The 20,508-nt window shown below is 51.9% G+C and overlaps 2 protein-coding genes across 4 annotated transcripts; one reads left to right on the top strand and one right to left on the bottom strand.

The window, feature by feature from the left end:
* The first annotated feature begins 421 nt into the window (after positions 1-421).
* Positions 422-11,587, top strand: SLC25A18 (solute carrier family 25 member 18). 3 transcript variants are annotated; one of them, XM_069964944.1, is made up of 11 exons: positions 422-539; positions 652-701; positions 4,175-4,230; positions 4,346-4,468; positions 6,001-6,056; positions 7,269-7,359; positions 7,463-7,581; positions 7,727-7,883; positions 7,986-8,140; positions 8,823-8,898; positions 8,979-11,587. In XM_069964944.1, the coding sequence occupies exons 3-11, from the start codon at positions 4,214-4,216 to the stop codon at positions 9,118-9,120; spliced, it is 936 nt and encodes a 311-aa protein (XP_069821045.1). In that variant the 5' UTR covers positions 422-539; positions 652-701; positions 4,175-4,213; the 3' UTR covers positions 9,121-11,587. The 3 variants fall into 3 exon arrangements, with proteins under 3 accessions (XP_069821045.1, XP_069821059.1, XP_069821051.1); XM_069964958.1 differs by lacking the exons at positions 422-539; positions 652-701 and adding an exon at positions 1,878-1,971; XM_069964950.1 differs by lacking the exons at positions 422-539; positions 652-701 and adding an exon at positions 3,453-3,724.
* Positions 11,588-11,750: 163 nt separating this feature from the next.
* Positions 11,751-19,595, bottom strand: ATP6V1E1 (ATPase H+ transporting V1 subunit E1). The gene is made up of 9 exons (XM_069964966.1): positions 19,421-19,595; positions 13,808-13,873; positions 13,544-13,653; positions 13,388-13,454; positions 13,171-13,260; positions 13,029-13,097; positions 12,675-12,769; positions 12,513-12,600; positions 11,751-12,225 (listed from the first exon to the last, which is right to left on the bottom strand). The coding sequence occupies exons 1-9, from the start codon at positions 19,451-19,453 to the stop codon at positions 12,163-12,165; spliced, it is 681 nt and encodes a 226-aa protein (XP_069821067.1). The 5' UTR covers positions 19,454-19,595; the 3' UTR covers positions 11,751-12,162.
* Between the last annotated feature and the right edge of the window lie 913 nt (positions 19,596-20,508).

Genomic DNA, 20,508 nt, shown 5'->3' with positions numbered 1-20,508 from the left:
TAGTATTATAGACATAAGCAGTAGTTTCTGATCAGATCTGAGCTCAGTATTGTTCCTTCCCCCGTTGCAGCTTATTCCTCTGCAGGGGGAGTAACTGAGCGCAGGAATGAGCCATTCCCAGGATTATTGCACATTTGCCTGTAATGTTCCTCTAGTTATTAGTGAGCCATTGTCCTGTGACTTTGCTCTTGTTACGAGATTAGGTTCTTGCTCGGCTGGGTGTTTGAGCTGTTCTGTGTATCTGGTTCCAGTGTTTCCTGATGTCCCATTGATCTTTGCTTTTACAGTTTGCGGTATCTATGAACAATGCAAAGCATTCTGGTCGCCCTCATCTCTCGGTAGTGAAATTACCTCTTAACCTGTCTTGAAGTTAATGAGCAGCTCTTTGGCGTCTGCATTGTGTGTAGAAGAGTCTCTCCTCCTCCCGCTCTTCCTGTCCCTCCCAGAGGCCAGGCCCTGAGTCCTGCACAGGGAATCCCGGCTCCTTCCATAGGAGTGAATAGCAGGAGCCGGACACGGTATATGCGGTGTAATGCCTGGTGAGTGGCCTCGTCCTGATCCGGCTCTGCTACATGCGTTGTCTCCCCCAGGCACTAGAGCACGTGCCAGGATCCTGTTTCTCTGCTGAAGGTTTTCTTTTATTTCCACCAGAACATTTAGGAATAAGTTGACTTCAAGTCTGCAGCAAAAAAAGTGACGAGGTAAGCCAAAAACTTTACAGACTTTTGTAGATTCCAACTGTTTAGAATTTTTTTTTTTTTTGATGCAGCTAGACACATTGAGCATCAGTAACAAAGTGAGAGCATATGGGGCGGTAGAGTGTCCGCCCCATAGATCAGCCCTTCTTGGCTCCGGACTCTCGCTGTCATGTTTAAGAATCTTGAGATCTTTTAGGATCTGATATGGTTGACAGGTGATCCAGAATGGGATAGACTGGGAGGTGCAGAACATTATATTTACCCACCTCCCTGGGCAGGAACCAGTCCCTGACCTGACTAGGCCAGTTGTACCGCCATATTGTAGACTGTAATATGGATCCCAGCCGTTATAGAATGGAAATGCACAGCGTGGTTCACCAGGTTTTCTTTAGCCAGGCCCAATACCTGCCCATGTATGAGTAACCAATCAGGCTTTCTGTAGAGTAAGTGATTACAGTGCAGTTACACACAGTGACCCAAAGGGGGGCTGCTTCTCTGATCAGAGTCATTCAGTTTCCATATCTTCTCCATCCCAAGATGTTGTCTCCCACCCACAGATGGGTAACTAGGTTTGCCCACTTATTCTTAACATTGCTGCCTTTGTGCCCAAGGGTCTGTTCCATAAATCCGGGACTGTCCTATCAGGTCCAGCACAGATTTAGGGTCTCCCATGCGTATTGCTGATTATGTGTGAACCTTGATGGGAATGCTGATCGGGATCACAACAGATATAACATTAGGGAGGATCAGTAGTGGTGGAGTACTATAGTGTGGTACTGTATGGCGGCAGTATTAATAAACGGATGGCAGAAGCCCTTATTGTATGATGGAGGTGCTTGTTTTTGGGCTGTAATATAATGTTACTGTGCAGGAGACGCGGCCGTGTAATCATTAATAAGAAGGGAACGTCGCCAGCGATGGGAACGGAGACAACTATGCGGCCACCAGATCCATCACACAATGACATTGAGCAATAGGATTCCAGGCAAAGCCGCATGAAAGCGAATGATGTGTGACGTGAGCGCTGGAGCCGCCATATCTCTCCCAGAACAGGCAGGGATCCGCCACCATTGATTCTGTAGTCACAAAGGCCTCAGGCCTGGCCTAGATTTAGACTGACAGTGCAGCCAAACTGTCTCCATGGTGATGGGCAGAGCATCAAAGGTCGCCATGGTAGCGGGGTCTGCTCTGCCAGGGGAAGTGACCGGCCCTGTAGCATCTAATGAGGGGCCCCTCACATGGGGGGGCCGCTGCTGCAGATTAACCCCTTCAGGTGGTATCTGAGGACTTTGGGGGATAAGGGGGCAGATTAACCCCTTCAGGTGGTATGTATGAGGACTTCGGGGGATAAGGGGGCAGATTAACCCCTTCAGGTGGTATCTGAGGACTCTGGGGGATAAGGGGGCAGATTAACCCCTTCACGTGGTATGTATGAGGACTTCGGGGGATAAGGGGGCAGATTAACCCCTTCAGGTGGTATGTATGAGGATGGACTGGGGGCAAATTAACCCCTTCAGGTGGTATCTATGAGGACCTCAGGGAATAAGGGGGCAGATTTAGGGCCCTATTCCACCGGACGATTATCGTTAAATTGTTCGAATCTAAACGATTCGGTTGAAATGCAGTTAACGATTAATGACCGAACGAGAAATCGTTGATTGCTTTATAAGACCTGGACCTATTTTTATCGTTGCTCGTTCGCAAAACATTCGCATTCAATAAGACATCGTTCGGTCGTTCGTAATAGATACGAACGCAATAGCGAATAAATAGCAAAGAAAAAACAATCGCAATTACGATCATAAGTAACGATTATCGTTCCATGGAAATGAGTGAACGTTTTCAGGTCTTTCGCAATAGCGGTCGTTTGAGATCGTTAATCGTTAACGATTATGCAAACGATAATTGTCCGGTGAAATAGGGCCCTAACCCCTTCAGGTTGTATCTGTAAGGACCTCGGGGGGGGATTAACCCCTTGAGGTGGTATCTTTGGTGACCTTGGGGCTGGGGGGGGGGGGGGAGAGGGTAACCCTTTTAGGTGGTATCTTTGAGGATGGGCTGGGGGCAGATTAACCCCTTCAGGTGATATTTATGAGGACCTCAGGTGACGGGGAGGGGTACAGGTACAGAGGACGCATAGAATAAAACTTTCTAAAAAAACTTTGCAGCTAGATAAATGTTATACTGTACTCCTGCCATGTGTGATACTGTCTGAGCTGTGTATCTAATCCTGCCATGTGTGATACTGTCTGAGCTGTGTATCTAATCCTGCCATGTGTGATACTGTCTGAGCTGTATATCTAATCCTGCTATGTGTGATACTTTCTGAGCTGTGTATCTAATCCTGCTATGTGTGATACTGTCTGAGCTGTGTATCTAATCCTGCCATGTAGTTGTCTGCTATGTCTGCGCACTCAAAGGGGGGGTGCCGGTTGAAGCGATTATCATAAATACAAGAATATCAACTGCACACCAATTGCCATCAATTTTTTTATTTTATTCACTTAAAAGATTTTTTTACAGTTTCCAACATAGGTACCGAGGATTTATCAGCATAGTATACTGTGCTCAAAAGTTATGGGACAACGTGTGTGGGAACTGCATAGGAGTAAGTGATGGCTCCTGTGTATCTAATCCTGCCATGTGTGATACTGTCTGCTGAGCACTGTATCTAATCCTGTCGTCTGATACTGTCTGCTGAGCTGTGTATCTAACCCTGCCATGTGTGATATTGACTGCTGAGTTGTGTATCTAAGCCCATAATCTGATACTCTCCAGTATCCCATGATCTGTGTCCTCGGTTATGTCCCAGGTTACGGGGACAGGCGCTGACCTCGGTCGCGGGACATTGGCAGCGAGCCCTGTGATTGGCCGGCCCTGTCCAGGGATGAAAGGGCCACACTGTGTATACAGCGCTGTTTGCTGTGATCACATGTGGTCGCTTGTGGTTAAACATTGTAAGAACAGAAGATTTCACTGACGTCCTGGACACCCAAGGAGCTCAGATACATCGGTATCACAGTGAGGTAAGTCTCGGGACAGTGGCCATGACTGATATCCCATAGCAAGCAATCTGGACCTGGGAATATATCATTGCAAGAATCTGGGAAAGCTGGGTCATTCCATCTGGTTGTACCCTGCCTGGCCAGAAATGGATAACATTTAGGGGGGTAAATGTTGAAAATTTTGTGTATACTAGGGTAAGCCGAGCCTGGAAGTCTGTCTGGGCATGCTGGGACTTGTTGTCTCACAACAACTGAAGTATTATTGCTGTAATGCCACATATTACCATTTAGATTTTTTGGTTATACTGCTAACTACCTGTAGATGTCGCTGTTGTATAGTGTACATCGCACCACCTGCAGGCCATAATGTAGTACTGCACCCCCCAAAAAATTGACAAATTACCACAAGGGAACACACTAAAATAATTGCACCTGGGGTATTTATTGTCTGATCTCTTTCGCCTCCTTTAGGTCGAGGACCAGAACTGCAGCTGAAGAAGAGACAGAAATATGGCTGAGAAGATCAGGTCAGGGTTGTTATAAACGTTTGGTTGTGAGCTGGGGGTCAGGATTGTATATCTGGTATCTGTACTGTGTGTGTGTGTATATATATATTATATAATGATTCTCTCTGTATTTCAGCTTACCTGCTAAACTGATCAATGGGGGGATCGCCGGACTGGTGGGGGTCACCTGTGTATTTCCCATCGATCTCGCCAAGACCCGACTCCAGAACCAGCAGGGCCAGGGCATCTACCGGGGCATGTGAGTACAGACCCATAGCTCTGCATAGGAGCTGTGTACACTGGTTGCAGGTTTACAGATTCCTGCAATGTTCTCCAGGTTTTATGGTGTCACCCGGCGCTCCTTGTCTTCTCTTCCCCTATGTGGATTTCTTAACCGTCTCCTTGTTTTCCTGGCAGCTATACAATATTTCCTATATAGGAATTAAGTGTCTGTCCCCCCTTCCCTCCTCCACCGCCCGGTAATGATTCATGCTCTGCCACATCCAAAAACATTGCAAAATCTGTATTATTAGAGCGCCTGGTAACCGCGCCCCTGCAGCGGCCTCTGCCAACACCCGCTCAGTGCCTCGTATGTACCAGGGGCCATGCTGTGTGCCTGCTGATACATACACTGTAATGGAGGTCTGTCTGGGGGAGAGCGGTCTAGAGGGTAGGTGCAGCACAGAAGTCTAGGAGATGGCAGTGAGGGGAGTGGAGAGGGTGAAGGTGGTAAGTGTAGAACATAAGCAGATCAGAGCATACCAGGAGTGCAGTGATTCTGAGATACTGACCCATACAGCACAGGAGACATCTGGGAGATGGCAGTGAGGGGTGTGAATAAGATAATGGTAGTTAGTGTAGGACATGGGTAGATCAGAGGGTACATGGAGTGCAGTGATTCTGAGATACTAACCCGTGCAGCACAGGAGAAGTCTGGGAGATTTTTTGGATGCATTAAAGTGGTAAGTATAGGACAACGGCAGATCAGATGGTATGGAGAGTGCAGTGATTCTGAGATACTGACCTGTGCAGCACGAAAAGTCTGGGAGATTGCAGTCAATGATATGGATAAGGTGAAGGTGGTAAGTGTAGGACATGGGCTGATCAGAGGGTACAGGGAGTGCAATGATTCTGAGATACTGGTGCAGCACAGGAGAAGTCTAGGAGATGGCAGTCAGTGGTGTGGATAAGGTGAAGGTGGTAAGTGTAGGGAAATGATGGATGAGAGGGTACAGGGAGTGCAGTGATTCTGAGATACTGACCTGTGCAGCACGAGAAGTCTGGGAGAGTGCAGTCAGTGGTGTGGCTAAGGGGGAGGTGGTAAGTGTAGGGAAATGATGGATGAGAGGGTACAGGGAGTGCAGTGATTCTGAGATACTGACCTGTGCAGCACGAGAAGTCTGGGAGAGTGCAGTCAGTGGTGTGGCTAAGGGGGAGGTGGTAAGTGTAGGACATGGGTTGATCATAGGATACAGGGAGTTCAGTGATTCTGAGATACTGGTGCAGCACAGGAGAAGTCAGATAGATGATGGTGAGAAGTTTCCTGTTTCTATGATCTTAATAAAGGTTATATTGGGCAGCTGTCCCCTCCGGCCATGTCTCCTGGGTGACGTACGAAGCCGATCAGGCCTGTTATTAGGAACCGGAATATTTCCTACGTGAGATATGAGGACAATGCAAGGTCACTGGGTTAGAATATGACGACTATAGTCCACCATGACAGTGCACCCAGCTGTCCACAGACCCTGAATGGCTCCCGCTCTGCCATCTCACATCTGTGTTTGTCCTCAGGTTTGACTGTCTGATAAAGACTTTGCGATCAGAGGGATTCTTTGGAATGTACAGAGGTGAGAACCGATAATCCTGCCCGAGGGATCGAATTATACAGAAACATATCCCAGAATGCATTACAGGACATAAGACACCGATCCCCGAGCATTCCTGAGCGCAGCAACGCCGCCTGACAACACCCACACATACAGTTATATAATACTATATACTAAAGAGAGAAAGAAGGAAGCGCAAGCCAAGTTATATAGGGGGGCGCTACAACATACGAGAAACCACAAGGGAACAGGGGGACACTGTGTGTGGTTGATTACACACATTCATGGTCTGTGTTGCCTATATCTGGGGGGAAAAAGTGTCAGTAAGTTATACAGATTTAAAATTTACTTCTATTAAAAAATCTCCAGTTTTCCAGTATTTATCAGCTGCAGTATGTTCTGCAGGAAGTGGTGTATTCTTTACAGTCTGACACAGTGCTCTCTGCTGCCACCTCTGTCCGGAACTGTCCAAAGCAGCAGCAAATCCCCATAGAAAACCTCTCCTGCTCTGGACAGTTCCTGACATGGACAGAGGTGGCAGCAGAGAGCACTGTGTCAGACTGGAGAGAATACACCACTTCCTGCGGGACATACAGCACCTGCTAAGTAGTGGAAGACTGGAGATTTTTTAATAGAAGTAAATTACAAGTCTGTTTTTTACCCTCAGTTGCTTTTGGGGGGGGGGGGGAAGAATTGTCTGAGTTCTCCTTTTATGCAGCACTTACAACTATGTCTTTAGACTTGTTTTAGTCATTTGTATAGTGTGGTCTAATGTATTATATTATTTATACACTGGGTATCGGGGGATCAGCAGGCGGATAGAATTGTATTTGTTACTTATCTACATCAGCTGGATCCTGGCTGTGTATGTATGTATTTTTGTTTTTCTCCCACAAGGAGCAGTATTAAGTACTGAATAATTTTTAGTAGTGAATAATAAATAGTAGTAATAAATGAAGAAAAAAAGTGTCCGGCACTCACCTAAAAGTTGCTGAATTTGAGCCCTTTATTTTGAAAACCTCCTTTGTGCCGGGGGAGGGGAGGTAAAGCAGCTGGCATTGTCCTCCCTACCTACCTTACCTCCCTCAACACATATGAAGTTCTCAGAATAAAGGACTTGTATTCAGCAACTTTTGGGTGAGTGCCGACCGCTTCCTTTCTTCATGTATTTTATGATCAGACTATTGTGGGAGCAGTGTTATAGTAGTTCATATATTTTTCCACCTCTTACAGGTGCGGCTGTGAATCTCACCCTGGTCACCCCAGAGAAGGCTATTAAACTGGCAGCCAATGATTTCTTCCGGAACATTCTCTCTCGGGAGGGGTGTGTGTTTCTTGTATTTGTTTTAGACATATTACCACAATATGAGGTTGCAGCGACTTTCCATTGGATTATAGACGCTCAGTCCGTCTCGTTTCCCCGGCAGGAAGGAGCTGACCCTGGTGCGGGAGATGTTGGCCGGCTGCGGCGCAGGAACCTGTCAGGTGATTGTGACGTCGCCCATGGAGATGCTGAAAATCCAGCTGCAGGATGCCGGACGTCTGGGTAGTTGAACGTTCCATCACTCTGATGCTAAAACTGTAAAGAATCCTTTCCTGTGATCAGCCGTTTTGTGTATACAGCCTCTATGCAGAGCTATGTGTCTGGTAATATGATGGACAATGTTAACTCACTTTAGTCTTTTCTTTAGCGACACACAAAGTTGTGTCAGGAGAAGCCGCCGCCGCCATTCCACCCCACACGGCTGGCGCTCCCCAGCGTCCGTCTGCCCTGCTTATAGCACGAGACCTGCTCCGTACCCAGGGAATATCCGGGGTCTACAAGGGTCTGGGGGCCACGCTGCTCAGGTGAGAAGGATAGGAAGAACGCCTTTATGGTAAATCGCCAAAGCGGCATGATGGCGGATTATCGGACTTCTCCTGTGTAAGTTCTCGCCCCCTTCTCTCCAGGGACGTCCCCTTCTCCATCATCTATTTCCCGCTTTTCGCCAACATTAACAAACTCGGCCAGAAGTCTCCGCAGACCAAGGCGCCGTTCTACCATTCGTTTATTGCCGGATGCCTCGCCGGTTCTGTGGCGGCCGTCGCGGTGACTCCTCTGGATGGTGAGATTCCTCATACCTGATCATCATCATCTTATAAGGCCCAGTCCTAGTATTGAGTAAAAGTTGCAGGATGACGCATAGAAACCAGGAGGATAAGATTCTCTGATGGTCGACATATAGCATTTAAAGGGGAACTCCACCTGACACTACAGTAATTTTCTAACATGTTGGGGGGTGGTTGTGGCGTCCTCTACATATTGGGGATCATGTACCTGGATGCCATCTTTTAAAGGGATTACACAGGATTAATAAACATAGCTTCTAGAAAAACAGCGCCACCCCTGTCCTTAGGTTGTTTCTGGTATTCTGCTCTATTGACTTCAATGGAACAAAGCTGAAATACAGCACCCAGACTGAATACAGAGTGGCGCTGTTTCTGTCCACTATGGTTTTTCTAGTTTTGGAAAACCCCTTTAAGACATGTGATCTAACAGAGTTAATGGGTAGCCTATCCCTTTAAGAAGTTTCTTAAAGGGGTTATCCAGGTTTAGAAAAACAAATAGCAGTTTTTTCTAAAACCAGCGCCACCCCTGTCCTCAGGTTGTTTCTGGTATTACAGCTCGGTTCCGTTCATGACAATGGAATTAAGCAGAAATACCGCTCACAAACTGAATCCAGGTCGGCGCTGTTTCTGGAGGAAATCTGCCATGGTTTTTCCCCTTTAATTCGCTGTCTCTCCTAGTGTTGAAGACTCGGATCCAGACCTTGAAGAAAGGCGTCGGGGAGGACACATATAATGGGATTGTGGACTGCGCCAGGTGAGGATATAGTGGTGCCCCCTGGTGGTTGGGTATCTGAGGGACATTGTGTTGATCTCTGGATTTTTTTCTCCTAACAGGAAGATTTGGAGTAATGAGGGTCCGACAGCCTTCATGAAGGGGGCCTGGTGCCGGGCGCTGGTCATCGCTCCTCTCTTTGGTATCGCCCAAGTTGTCTATTTCATTGGCATCGGAGAATACATCCTGGGCTACTTCAAGTAACTGAAAAGGAGGCGGCCATTATGGATCCATAGACTGGAAGAGAACAATCGTAACTCCTAATACAGGAGTCTCCTCTAGGACCCAGGACTTGTCTGATTGTGCCCCCGCAGGACAGGAGGGGTACTGCACTTAGAGGGTTCCACAACCTAAATCTCTTGACTCTTCTCATATTGTCAGTAAGTTATTCCTTGTCTGTTTCAGGGAAAGCTGGGTGACACCATGAACGTCTGCACTTGGCTTTCCTGAGATTTAGGATGAAGACGTCTCATACCAGAATGAGGCCAATGTCATTCAGGATCCTGGGAAAGCTGAGATGTGGCACTCAGCTTTCCCAGAAATAGATGTAGCTATAGAGTTCACTGTAAAATTGGTTGGAGAGATTTTAGAGTAACCTGAGGCGGCATTGTCCACAAGTGGCTGTACATGGGGGTCTGGTCTGTGGGCTTCAGCCTGTCAGCCAGAGCAGCGCTCATTGTGCAGCCCAGGCTGCTGGTGTGTGACAGATGATATCCACTGCAGCTACACGTTAAACCTCCTTGTATCTATCTTCTCCTCCAGTCACACCCAGAGCTGCACTGTCTGGTTTCCTGTTTTCTGGCAGCCAGCAGGGGGCGCAGTGACATTTGACTAGTGTTTATGCGCCACACTTTGTGCTGCAGTGCGTTGTAGTTTGTAGCTGGTGCTTAATGGGTTATAATCCTGCAGAATTGAGGGTAAGCTTCGCTCCAGAGCTGCACTCAAAATTCTACCATTCAGGGTTAGATTACAGTCTATAATCTAAACAGATTCCTGTTTTGTACCAATTGCAGCCACTTCAGATCTATAGTTGGGGCCCCTGATAGTTGGTGTTCTTATCTCCCAGCATAAACTGCCCCCTACTGGTGGAGAGTATTCCTGTAATCCACAGACAACTTCATTCATTGTTTCCTGTTCTGCAATATGGATTTGTGTGGCATCTGGTGGCAGACTGGGGTTACTGCAGCTGTGTGAATATCAGTATAGTGGTAGCAGCATTACTGCAGTGTGCCAGTCTCTTGGTGAATGCTGGTTAGTGTGACATCTAGTGGCAGATTGCAGTTACTACACCTTAAAGACTGTTCGTTGTCTTGGTATTTGTGTGGCAGCAGCGCCATCTATTGACAGATTGAGGTTACTGCAGTGTGTCAGTGTCTTGAGGAGAATGGTCATTAGTGTGACATCTAGTGGAGGGTCATAGTTACTACAGCTATGAGACGACTTTTGCTGACATTCCAGTGGAGGAAGAAGCTCCATCTAGTACCAGATAGAAGTAACTGCATACGTGTGACTATTCAATGGATTGATCTGCTTGGAGCATTATCTTTTCTAGGTCACACAAAGTTCTCGGGGGTGGTATGAAGAAGCTGTAGGTGCTCTTACATGGTGTATGGCTGTGGAGTAGACTTCACGGGTAACATTAATTGATATGCGGTTTTGCAGCAAAAGCGGTAAATCACTTCCTGCTACTGATCACAGAACTGCTGCATTAAGTGTCAGTCACTTGTGTTTTTGGTCACTTGTGCAGTGAATGCTGTGTAAGAGGAGCCTAATGGTGCGTTTACACAGGCAGATTTATCTGACAAATTTTTGAAGCCAAAGCCAGGAACAGACCATAAACAGGGAACGGGTCTTAAAGGAAAGACTGAGATTTCTTCTCTTTTCAAATCCATTCCTGGTTTTGGCTTCCAAAATCTGTCAGATAAGTCTGCCTGTGTATATGCACCATTAGTGACTTGGTAGAACAAGGTCGCCCTCTTGTGGCAGGCTGAGGTTCTGCAGGTCTCTACCTGTTGCTTGCAGGAAAGCCTTCATCCTCCCCACCTCTTACTGATGTTACATGAGTGGCTATAAGGCTCAGGATGACTAGCAATCTGTTTCTGATGGCAGTAGGAGAGGAAGCACCAATGCTGCCACCCTTGGTCCCTGCAGACCTCATAACCAAAATCGTTATGTGGGAGCAGACAGCCATGGCTCCTTTGATTACAAAACCACACCAGTCCCTAGGTTGTGTGGGGTATTACAGCCCAGCCCCCTTCACTTCTACTTCTGTGTTCTGCATGGATGTGGAATACCTGTACCAGACCCTCCCTGGGCTGCATCTGTAATATTCATACAGTTCCCCCGCTCCCATCACAGAAGCTGCCTCGGCAGGGGGAGTCCGTTACAGGTATTCCACCTCCGTGTTCCATGTGAATGCGGTCTGGAGCTCATACCACCCATGGTCAGGTGAGGGCGCTGTGCTAGTCCTACATGATCCTTATAGTACTAACCTAGCTTCACAAGCAGCAAATAGCAATGCTTGGCCTTGTAGTTCTTCCAGGGCCCAGCAGTCTAGAATAACTGTGACACATCCAATATCCGTCCATTTACTTCACATTTCTAGAGCCACTGCTATAGACGGCAGCATTGTAACAGAAAGGGTTAATAAATGACTTTATACTGATGAAAATTCTTCCCTTTCTGCTGAATTCTGAATGCTGCAGTTTGTTGTGACAACCAATATGGCCGCCCTGTTGTGTATGATACATCTGCCTCGCTCTGTAGTGTACGAATGATATAACAGCAGCCATATTGTTTACTACCCAGATCAATGGAAATATCCAACACATATCCCAGAGGTTCACACATTTAATCGTAATAAATAATAGATAACGTCACAATGTCTGCCATGTCATACCGGATACTCATACCAACACAGGCAGGGGTGGCCTGCAACACAAGAGGATGAGACGATTTGGGGAGGGGGTGGTCAGGAGCTAGGGACACTACATCTACAGAACAGTGGAGGCAGTGATAGAGGAGAGAGCCTGATCAGGACAAGAGGGGTGGAGAGGAAAGAGTCGCCCATACTGTGATGGCTTCTAGAGCGACATCTCCATCCTCGCCACAGCGGCTTCTCTGACCGTAACTCCTAAAAGACAAAGCTAAAGAAGGGCCACACATGGGAAACAACACCGGAACGTAAAATATTCTGAATGTTCTCTTCTGTACAGCAGGGGGCAGTATGGCGAGGACTGGGAGCGCTCAGTCCATGAACTTGCGGTTTGTGTTGGCCCCAAATAAAGCGACTCTGATCTCTGGCATCATCTGAAAGAGGAGGAGAAAAACTATAGTGTAGTGCTGCTCTCAGCCACAGGGGGCAGTATCATCACAGTTCTATCATCCACTGTCAGGGCAGTACTATAGTGTAATACTGCTCTCAGCCAGAGGGGGCAGTATCCTCACAGTTCTATCATCCACTGACAGGGCAGTACTATAGTGTAATACTGCTCTCAGCCAGAGGGGGCAGTATCATCATGGTTCATATATTACAGAATGGCTGTAAGGTTGGGGTGTAGTAATAACTCATGTGGGCACAACAGCGCCCCCCTTACCTGCTGAGCAATCAGGTCCAGTCGGCTCTCCAGAGTATTCGCCACCTTGATCTTTCCATCTCCGTTATAGACCTCGATGCCTCCAGCGCTGTGAAGAGAAGCAGATTATCATTCAGTTCTGGGGCCGGGTCCTGAAGACCATGGTAAGAACTGAATACTTACATCTCAGGGGCAAGGTGGTTCTCCTGGTCCACAATCACCTCTACCTCCCTCTTGGTGGCCGCCTTGTATATAGGGATGCTCTTCTGTACAGACGCCTGGGATATAAGGAGCACAAAGCACCAAATCCTTAGAACATCTGTAATAACAGGTGTCAGTACCCACAGCCGCCACTAGGGGAGCTCAGTGCACACAGAGCTATACAGGGAGTGCTCCTGGTGGCAACACTTTTACTGGTTTATAGGGGTCTGTAATAACATGTCAGTACCTGCAGCCGCCACTAGGGGAGCTCAGTGCACAGATCTATACAGGAAGCGCCCCTAGTGGCAGCACAATGTTATTACTGGTGTGTATCACCTTGACGAGGGGCAGGTCCTGTTTACGACACCGGATCACCACTCTGGACTCCAACAGTTGGTAGAGACCCTACAGGGAGACAACATGGAGGTTACAGCACTGAAAGCTGAAGCGTTGTCATGTGACCTGACCGATCCTGTACCTGGAGGATGAGTCCGTCCAGCAGGGCCTGGTACCGAGCCGTGTCCTTCACCACACGCGCCAGCCTCTGCCGGGCCTCATTCAGAAGATCCTGAGAGGAGGAAAGAATTAGAGGTCTATTCACACAGATTCATATAATCACTGCTGCCCCACCCATGTGACCAGTGCCTGCCAGAAGCTCCGCCCCCGAGGAGCACAGAATAGGGCAGGATACTCACAGAGATGAGGTCGTCTCGAGCCTTGAGGACCTTCAGTCGGGCCTGGTTCATCAGGTTAGACATCTGACTGTAGGGGGCAGAAGTGAGCGGAGGTCAGAGCACAGTACATCACCCCCCCCATCACCCACCCCCCTGACTCCCGTCCTCCGCTCTTACATCTTCTTCTGCTGCTCGATCTGCTTCTCCTTCTTCTCATAATACTCCATGATCTTCAGCCTCTGCGTCTGCACCAGACGACCCTTCTCGATGTTAAACTCCTCCTCCGCCTGCAGAAGAAGGAAAAACATCAATGACAGGAGGGAGGGGGAGGCGGCTTAAAAGGGTGACTCCACCCCCACAGATCCCCTCTGCAGGAAACACTCTGTGAATGTGGAGTTCCCCTTTAGAAGGATAGAGAGCAGAAACGACCGTTCCGCTTACCTTGGCGTCGATCTCCTCGGCTTTCTCGTTGGCTTCTTGCTCGATGAACGCCATCATGTGCTTGATCTACCAGACAGAAAACAAAGTCAATGGCGGCTGCAGTTTAACACAAATGTCGCCACACTGGGGAGAAGGGGGAGGGGTTTTATAAAGGGGGTGTGGTTTATCCTTATATATATTTTATTCCTCCCCCCCAATCAACTGGTGTCAAAAAGTTATACAGATTTGCTGCCACCTCTGTCCATGTCAGGAACTGTCCAGAGCAGGAGAGGTTTTCTATGGGGATTTGCTGCTGCTCTGGACAGTTCCTGACATGGACAGAGGTGGCAGCAGAGAGCACTGTGTCAGACTGGAGAGAATACACCACTTCCTGCAGGACATTCAGCAGCTGATAAGTACTGGAAGACTGTAATTTTTAAATAGAAGTAGTTTACAAATCTACATAACTTTCTGACACCAGTTTCTATTCTTCAGGATTTGGCTTGTAATTGTACAGGAGGCTATAAACAATCCAAAGCTGAGGGTTTGGTACAGTTGGATCCAGTCTACAGGTCCCAGATGGATACAAAGTATCAGTGCAGGGCGGGAGGGGGATGGGAGCGGCCCCAGTGTTTCCATCACAGAGGATTGTTTATACTATATACACTGTAATAAACCCTCAGCTACACAGCAGGGATCCCAGACTAGAAGCAAAACTACAACTCCCAGCATGCCCTGACAGCTGAATTGTAGGAACACTCCCCAGACACGGCTCCCCCTGTTGGTGGGGTCATCTATAAAGCCTCCAAAGGTTTCAGGGCCGTCATTTCTTAAGGGGCTGGTATGCTATCTATGTCCAGGAGGAGTCGTGTATCTGAGCAGAGGAAAGAAGCCGAGCACTGGCGGAGGGATGAGGAATGTATCACCTCCCTGTATCTCATCCCCCGATGTCATGGCTGCCACAGCTGATGTTTTGGTCACTTTTGAATGTTGGTGTTGCTTTCACACACCTGGTAGCATGAGACGGACTCTACAACCAATACAAGTGGCTCAGGTAGTGCAGCTCATCCAGGATGGCATATCAATGTGAGCTGTGGAAAGAAGGTTTGCTGTGTCTGTCAGCGTAGTGTCCAGAGGCTGGAGGCTACCAGGAGACAGGCCGGTACACCAGGAGACGTGGAGGAGGCTGAAGGCTACCGGGAGACAGGCCAGTACACCAGAACACGTGGAGGAGGCTGAAGGCTACCAGGAGACAGGCCAGTACACGTGGAGGAGGCTGTAGTGTCCAGAGGCTGGAGGCTACCGGGAGACAGGCCAGTACACCAGGACACGTGGAGGAGGCTGAAAGCTACCAGGAGACAGGCCAGTACACCAGGACACGTGGAGGAGGCTGAAGGCTACCAGGAGACAGGCCAGTACACGTGGAGGAGGCTGTAGTGTCCAGAGGCTGGAGGCTACCGGGAGACAGGCCAGTACACCAGGACACGTGGAGGAGGCTGAAGGCTACCAGGAGACAGGCCAGTACACCAGGACACGTGGAGGAGGCTGAAGGCTACCAGGAGACAGACAAGTACACCAGGACACGTGAAGGAGGCTGAAGGCTACCAGGAGACAGGCCAGTACACGTGGAGGAGGCTGTAGTGTCCAGAGGCTGGAGGCTACCGGGAGACAGGCCAGTACACCAGGACACGTGGAGGAGGCTGAAGGCTACCAGGAGACAGGCCAGTACACCAGGACACGTGGAGGAGGCTGAAGGCTACCAGGAGACAGACAAGTACACCAGGACACGTGAAGGAGGCTGAAGGCTACCAGGAGACAGGCCAGTACACGTGGAGGAGGCTGTAGTGTCCAGAGGCTGGAGGCTACCGGGAGACAGGCCAGTACACCAGAACACGTGGAGGAGGCTGAAGGCTACCAGGAGACAGGCCAGTACACCAGGACACGTGGAGGAGGCTGAAGGCTACCAGGAGACAGACAAGTACACCAGGACACGTGGAGGAGGCCGTAGTGTCTAGAGGCTGAAGGCTACCGGGAGACAGGCCAGTACACCAGGACACGTGGAGGAGGCCGTAGTGTCCAGAGGCTGAAGGCTACCAGGAGACAGGCCAGTACACCAGGAGACGTGGAGGAGGCTGAAGGCTACCGGGAGACAGGCCAGTACACCAGGAGACGTGGAGGAGGCTGAAGGCTACCAGGAGACAGGCCAGTACACCAGGAGACGTGGAGGAGGCTGAAGGCTACCGGGAGACAGGCCAGTACACCAGGAGACGTGGAGGAGGCTGAAGGCTACCGGGAGACAGGCCAGTACACCAGGAGACGTGGAGGAGGCTGAAGGCTACCGGGAGACAGGCCGGTACACCAGGACACGTGGAGGAGGCTGAAGGCTACCGGGAGACAGGCCAGTACACCAGGACACGTGGAGGAGGCCATAGTGTCCAGAGGCTGGAGGCTACCGGGAGACAGGCCAGTACACCAAGAGACATGGAGGAGGCCATAGTGTCCAGAGGCAACAACCCCGCAGCAGGCCCACTACCTCCGCCTCAGTGCCAGCAGGGACAGGAGGAGCACTGCCAGAGCCCTGCACAATGGCCTCCAGCAGCCACAAATGTGCACGTGTCTGTACAAACGGTTAGAAACTGACTCCATGAGGACGGTAAGACGGCCACAGATGGGGGTTGTGCTGACAGACCAGCACCATGCAGGACGCTTGGCATTTACCAGAGATCAGCAGGACTGGCAGATTCACCACTGGCGCCCCCTGTGCTCCTCACAGATAAGAGCAGGTTCACACTGAGCATATGACAGTCTGGAGACGCCGTGGAGAGCGATCTGCTGCCTGTAACGTCCTTCAGCATGAGCGGTCTGGCAGTGGGTCAGTAATGGTGTGTGTGTTTGGGGGGGGGGGGGTCGCACGGCCAAGTACTGTATAAGACTGCTGGAGTGCACATACAGCACAGTAGTAGTAGTACAGGCAGTGCACCACCATCTCCCATCCTGTACTGTATAAGATTGCTGGAGTTTATATACAGTACAGTAGTAGTACAGGCAGTGCACCACCATCTCCCCGCTCAGTGTATACATATAGGGGGAGGACATGTATACAGCCCTACTGTGTATACATATATACATAGAGGAGGACAACCCCCGGGGTCACCACTGAGGACGGGTATACAGCCCTGCTGTGTATACATATAGGAGTACAACCCCCGGGGTCACCACTGAGGACGGGTATACAGCCCCGCTCTGTGTATACATATAGGAGGACAACCCCTGGGGTCACCACTGAGGGCGGGTATACAGCCCTGCTGTGTATACATATAGGAGGACAACCCCCGGGGTCACCACTGAGGACGGGTATACAGCCCCGCTCTGTGTATATCAGGATCCGGCTGCGTTTACATCTAAACACCATGTCGGTCTGATCCTGCAGTGACCGCCCCCCTGGAGGGCAGGATGCTGCTTACTGTCAACACAGAGGAGGCCGCAGCACCCCCCCCCCCCCCCCCATAACTCGTCCAGAGCGGCTCATATCCATCTCCAGGAAAGCCGAGCGGTGGAGACCAATACAGATCGCACACATACCAGCATCACAACAAGGGGGAGATGTGAGGGGTCCCCGTGGCTGTCATCCAGCTCTCCCTCACCCCATAAGGCAGCAGCACCAGGGGGAGATGTGAGGGGGTCCCTATTACTGTCATCCAGCCCTCCCTCACCCCATAAGGCGGCAGCACCAGGGGGAGATGTGAGGGGGTCCCTATTACTGTCATCCAGCTCTCCCTGACCCCATAAGGCGGCAGCACCAGGGGGAGATGTGAGGGGGTCCCTATTACTGTCATCCAGCTCTCTTTGACCTCGTAAGGTGGCGGCACCACAAGGGGGAGATGTGAAGGGTCCCCGTTACTGTCATCCAACTCTTCCTGACCCCATAAGGGGGTAGCACCAGGGGGAGACATGAGGGGTCCACATTACTGTCATCCAGCTCTCCCAGGGACCAAGAAAGATGTGAATGGAAGATTCCATAGCCGGGAGGGGGTGGGGGGTGTGATCTGTACTCAGGATTTCCACACAGTGTCAGGCAGGGGGTGATGGGAGTTGTAGTTCCTGAATTGTGGCAGCTCATCATGTGACCAGAGACATCAGGTGACTCCATCACTCACAATGAAGCCTTAGAGAAGAAGAAGAGGAGGAGGAAGGGGGCAGATTAACCGAGGAGAAGAGGATCCCCCCACCCCCCTCCAGCCCCCAGAACCAGGGGCCCCTGATCCCCCCCCACCCCCCTCCAGCCCCCAGAACCAGGGGCCCCCTGATCCCCCCCCACCCCCTCCAGCCCCCAGAACCAGGGGCCCCTGATCCCCCCCCACCCCCCTCCAGCCCCCAGAACCAGGGGCCCCTGATCCCCCCCCCACCCCCCTCCAGCCCCCAGAACCAGGGGCCCCTGATCCCCCCCCCCCCCCCTCCAGCCCCCAGAACCAGGGGCCCCTGATCCCCCCCCCCCCCCCTCCAGCCCCCAGAACCAGGGGCCCCTGATCCCCCCCCACCCCCCTCCAGCCCCCAGAACCAGGGGCCCCTGATCCCCCCCCCACCCCCCTCCAGCCCCCAGAACCAGGGGCCCCTGATCCCCCCCACCCCCCCTCCAGCCCCCAGAACCAGGGGCCCCTGATCCCCCCCCACCCCCTCCAGCCCCCAGAACCAGGGGCCCCTGATCCCCCCCCACCCCCCTCCAGCCCCCAGAACCAGGGGCCCCTGATCCCCCCCCCACCCCCCTCCAGCCCCCAGAACCAGGGGCCCCTGATCCCCCCCACCCCCCTCCAGCCCCCAGAACCAGGGGCCCCTGATCCCCCCCAACCCCCCTCCAGCCCCCAGAACCAGGGGCCCCTGATCCCCCCCCACCCCCCTCCAGCCCCCAGAACCAGGGGCCCCTGATCCCCCCCCACCCCCCTCCAGCCCCCAGAACCAGGGGCCCCTGATCCCCCCCCACCCCCCTCCAGCCCCCAGAACCAGGGCCCCTGATCCCCCCCACCCCCCTCCAGCCCCAGAACCAGGGGCCCCTGATCCCCCCCCACCCCCTCCAGCCCCCAGAACCAGGGGCCCCTGATCCCCCCCACCCCCCTCCAGCCCCCAGAACCAGGGGCCCCTGATCCCCCCCCACCCCCCTCCAGCCCCCAGAACCAGGGGCCCCTGATCCCCCCCCCACCCCCCTCCAGCCCCCAGAACCAGGGGCCCCTGATCCCCCCCCACCCCCCTCCACCCCCCAGAACCAGGGGCTCCTGATCCCCCCCCACCCCCCTCCACCCCCCAGAACCAGGGGCCCCTGATCCCCCCCACCCCCCTCCAACCCCAGGGGCCCCCGATCCCCCCACCCCCCTCCAACCCCAGGGGCCCCTGATCCCCCACCCCCCCAAACCCAAGGATCAGGGACCCCGCACCCTGCTTAGAGTCCCAAGCCTCCAAAACCCCCATACAGCACCAAGTGCCCCCAAGGCCCCACATCCTCCTCTCCCCCCCCAGGGCCCGGCCTCAGGTTGCCCCCTTCCCCCCCCCCCCCCGTTGGCCCCGGCAGCGGCTGCTCCCCCATCCGTGTCCTTCCCACCCCTCCCCCGGCTGCGGCCATCCCTCCGCTCCCCTTCCGCTCACCTGCTTCTGGACGTCGGCGTCGCTCAGGGCCATGGTGCCGGTGCTGTAGGGGCCGGAGCCGGGGAGAAAAGCCTGAAGAGAAGACAGAGGAGACGGCGACACAATGACACCGAGCACCGGTAGCTTCCTCTTATACACAGTCACCTGACAAGCGCAACGCTCCGCCCACTTCCGGGTCAGCTGACTGTTTCTACGGAGATTAATCAGGCCCTGAAGGCTACAAAACACGCCCCTTCTGCGTACAAGCCCCGCCCCTCAAGGTTATCGCTGCAGATAGCAAGGTCACGTGTCACCTGCGGAGCTTCTGTATATCAGTCACCCCGAGGAGGAGGAGGAGCCCCCCCATATACATCAGTCACCCCGAGGAGGAGGAGGAGCCCCCCCATATACATCAGTCACCCCGATGAGGAGGAGGAGCCCCCCATATATATCAGTCACCCCCATCCTTATAGGAGGAGGAGGAGGAGCCCCCCTATATACATCAGTCACCCCCATCCTTATAGGAGGAGGAGCCCCCCATATTATACATCAGTCACCCCGAGGAGGAGGAGCCCCCCCCCCATATACATCAGTCACCTCCATCTTTATAGGAGGAGGAGCCCCCCCATATACATCAGTCACCCCCATCCTTATAGGAGGAGGAGCCCCCCATATTATACATCAGTCACCCCGAGGAGGAGGAGCCCCCCCCCCCCATATACATCAGTCACCCCCATCCTTATAGGAGGAGGAGCCCCCCCATATACATCAGTCACCCCCATCCTTATAGGAGGAGGAGCCCCCCCATATACATCAGTCACCCCCATCCTTATAGGAGGAGGAGCCCCCCCATATACATCAGTCACCCCCATCCTTATAGGAGGAGGAGGAGGAGCCCCCCCATATACATCAGTCACCCCCATCCTTATAGGAGGAGGAGCCCCCCCATATACATCAGTCACCCCCATCCTTATAGGAGGAGGAGCCCCCCATATACATCAGTCACCCCCATCCTTATAGGAGGAGGAGCCCCCCCCATATACATCAGTCACCCCGAGGAGGAGGAGCCCCCCCCATATACATCAGTCACCCCCATCCTTATAGGAGGA

Source organism: Dendropsophus ebraccatus, chromosome 1 (assembly GCF_027789765.1).
Source record: "Dendropsophus ebraccatus isolate aDenEbr1 chromosome 1, aDenEbr1.pat, whole genome shotgun sequence".
Lineage (NCBI taxonomy): Eukaryota > Metazoa > Chordata > Amphibia > Anura > Hylidae > Dendropsophus > Dendropsophus ebraccatus.
The sequence above is the reverse complement of the archived record's forward strand: the minus strand, read 5'-3'. Positions and strand labels throughout refer to the sequence as shown.

Coding starts and splice junctions, on each gene's coding strand:
- SLC25A18 (XM_069964944.1), top strand. Junction 4,469..6,000: donor CAGGGCATCTACCGGGGCAT/GTGAGTACAGAC, acceptor GTTTGTCCTCAG/GTTTGACTGTCTGATAAAGA. Junction 7,884..7,985: donor CTGGGGGCCACGCTGCTCAG/GTGAGAAGGATA, acceptor CCTTCTCTCCAG/GGACGTCCCCTTCTCCATCA.
- ATP6V1E1 (XM_069964966.1), bottom strand. CDS start 19,453: ATGGCCCTGAGCGACGCCGACGTCCAGAAGCAG. Junction 12,601..12,674: donor AACCACCTTGCCCCTGAGAT/GTAAGTATTCAG, acceptor TTCTCTTCACAG/CGCTGGAGGCATCGAGGTCT. Junction 12,226..12,512: donor TGGACCTGATTGCTCAGCAG/GTAAGGGGGGCG, acceptor CTCCTCTTTCAG/ATGATGCCAGAGATCAGAGT.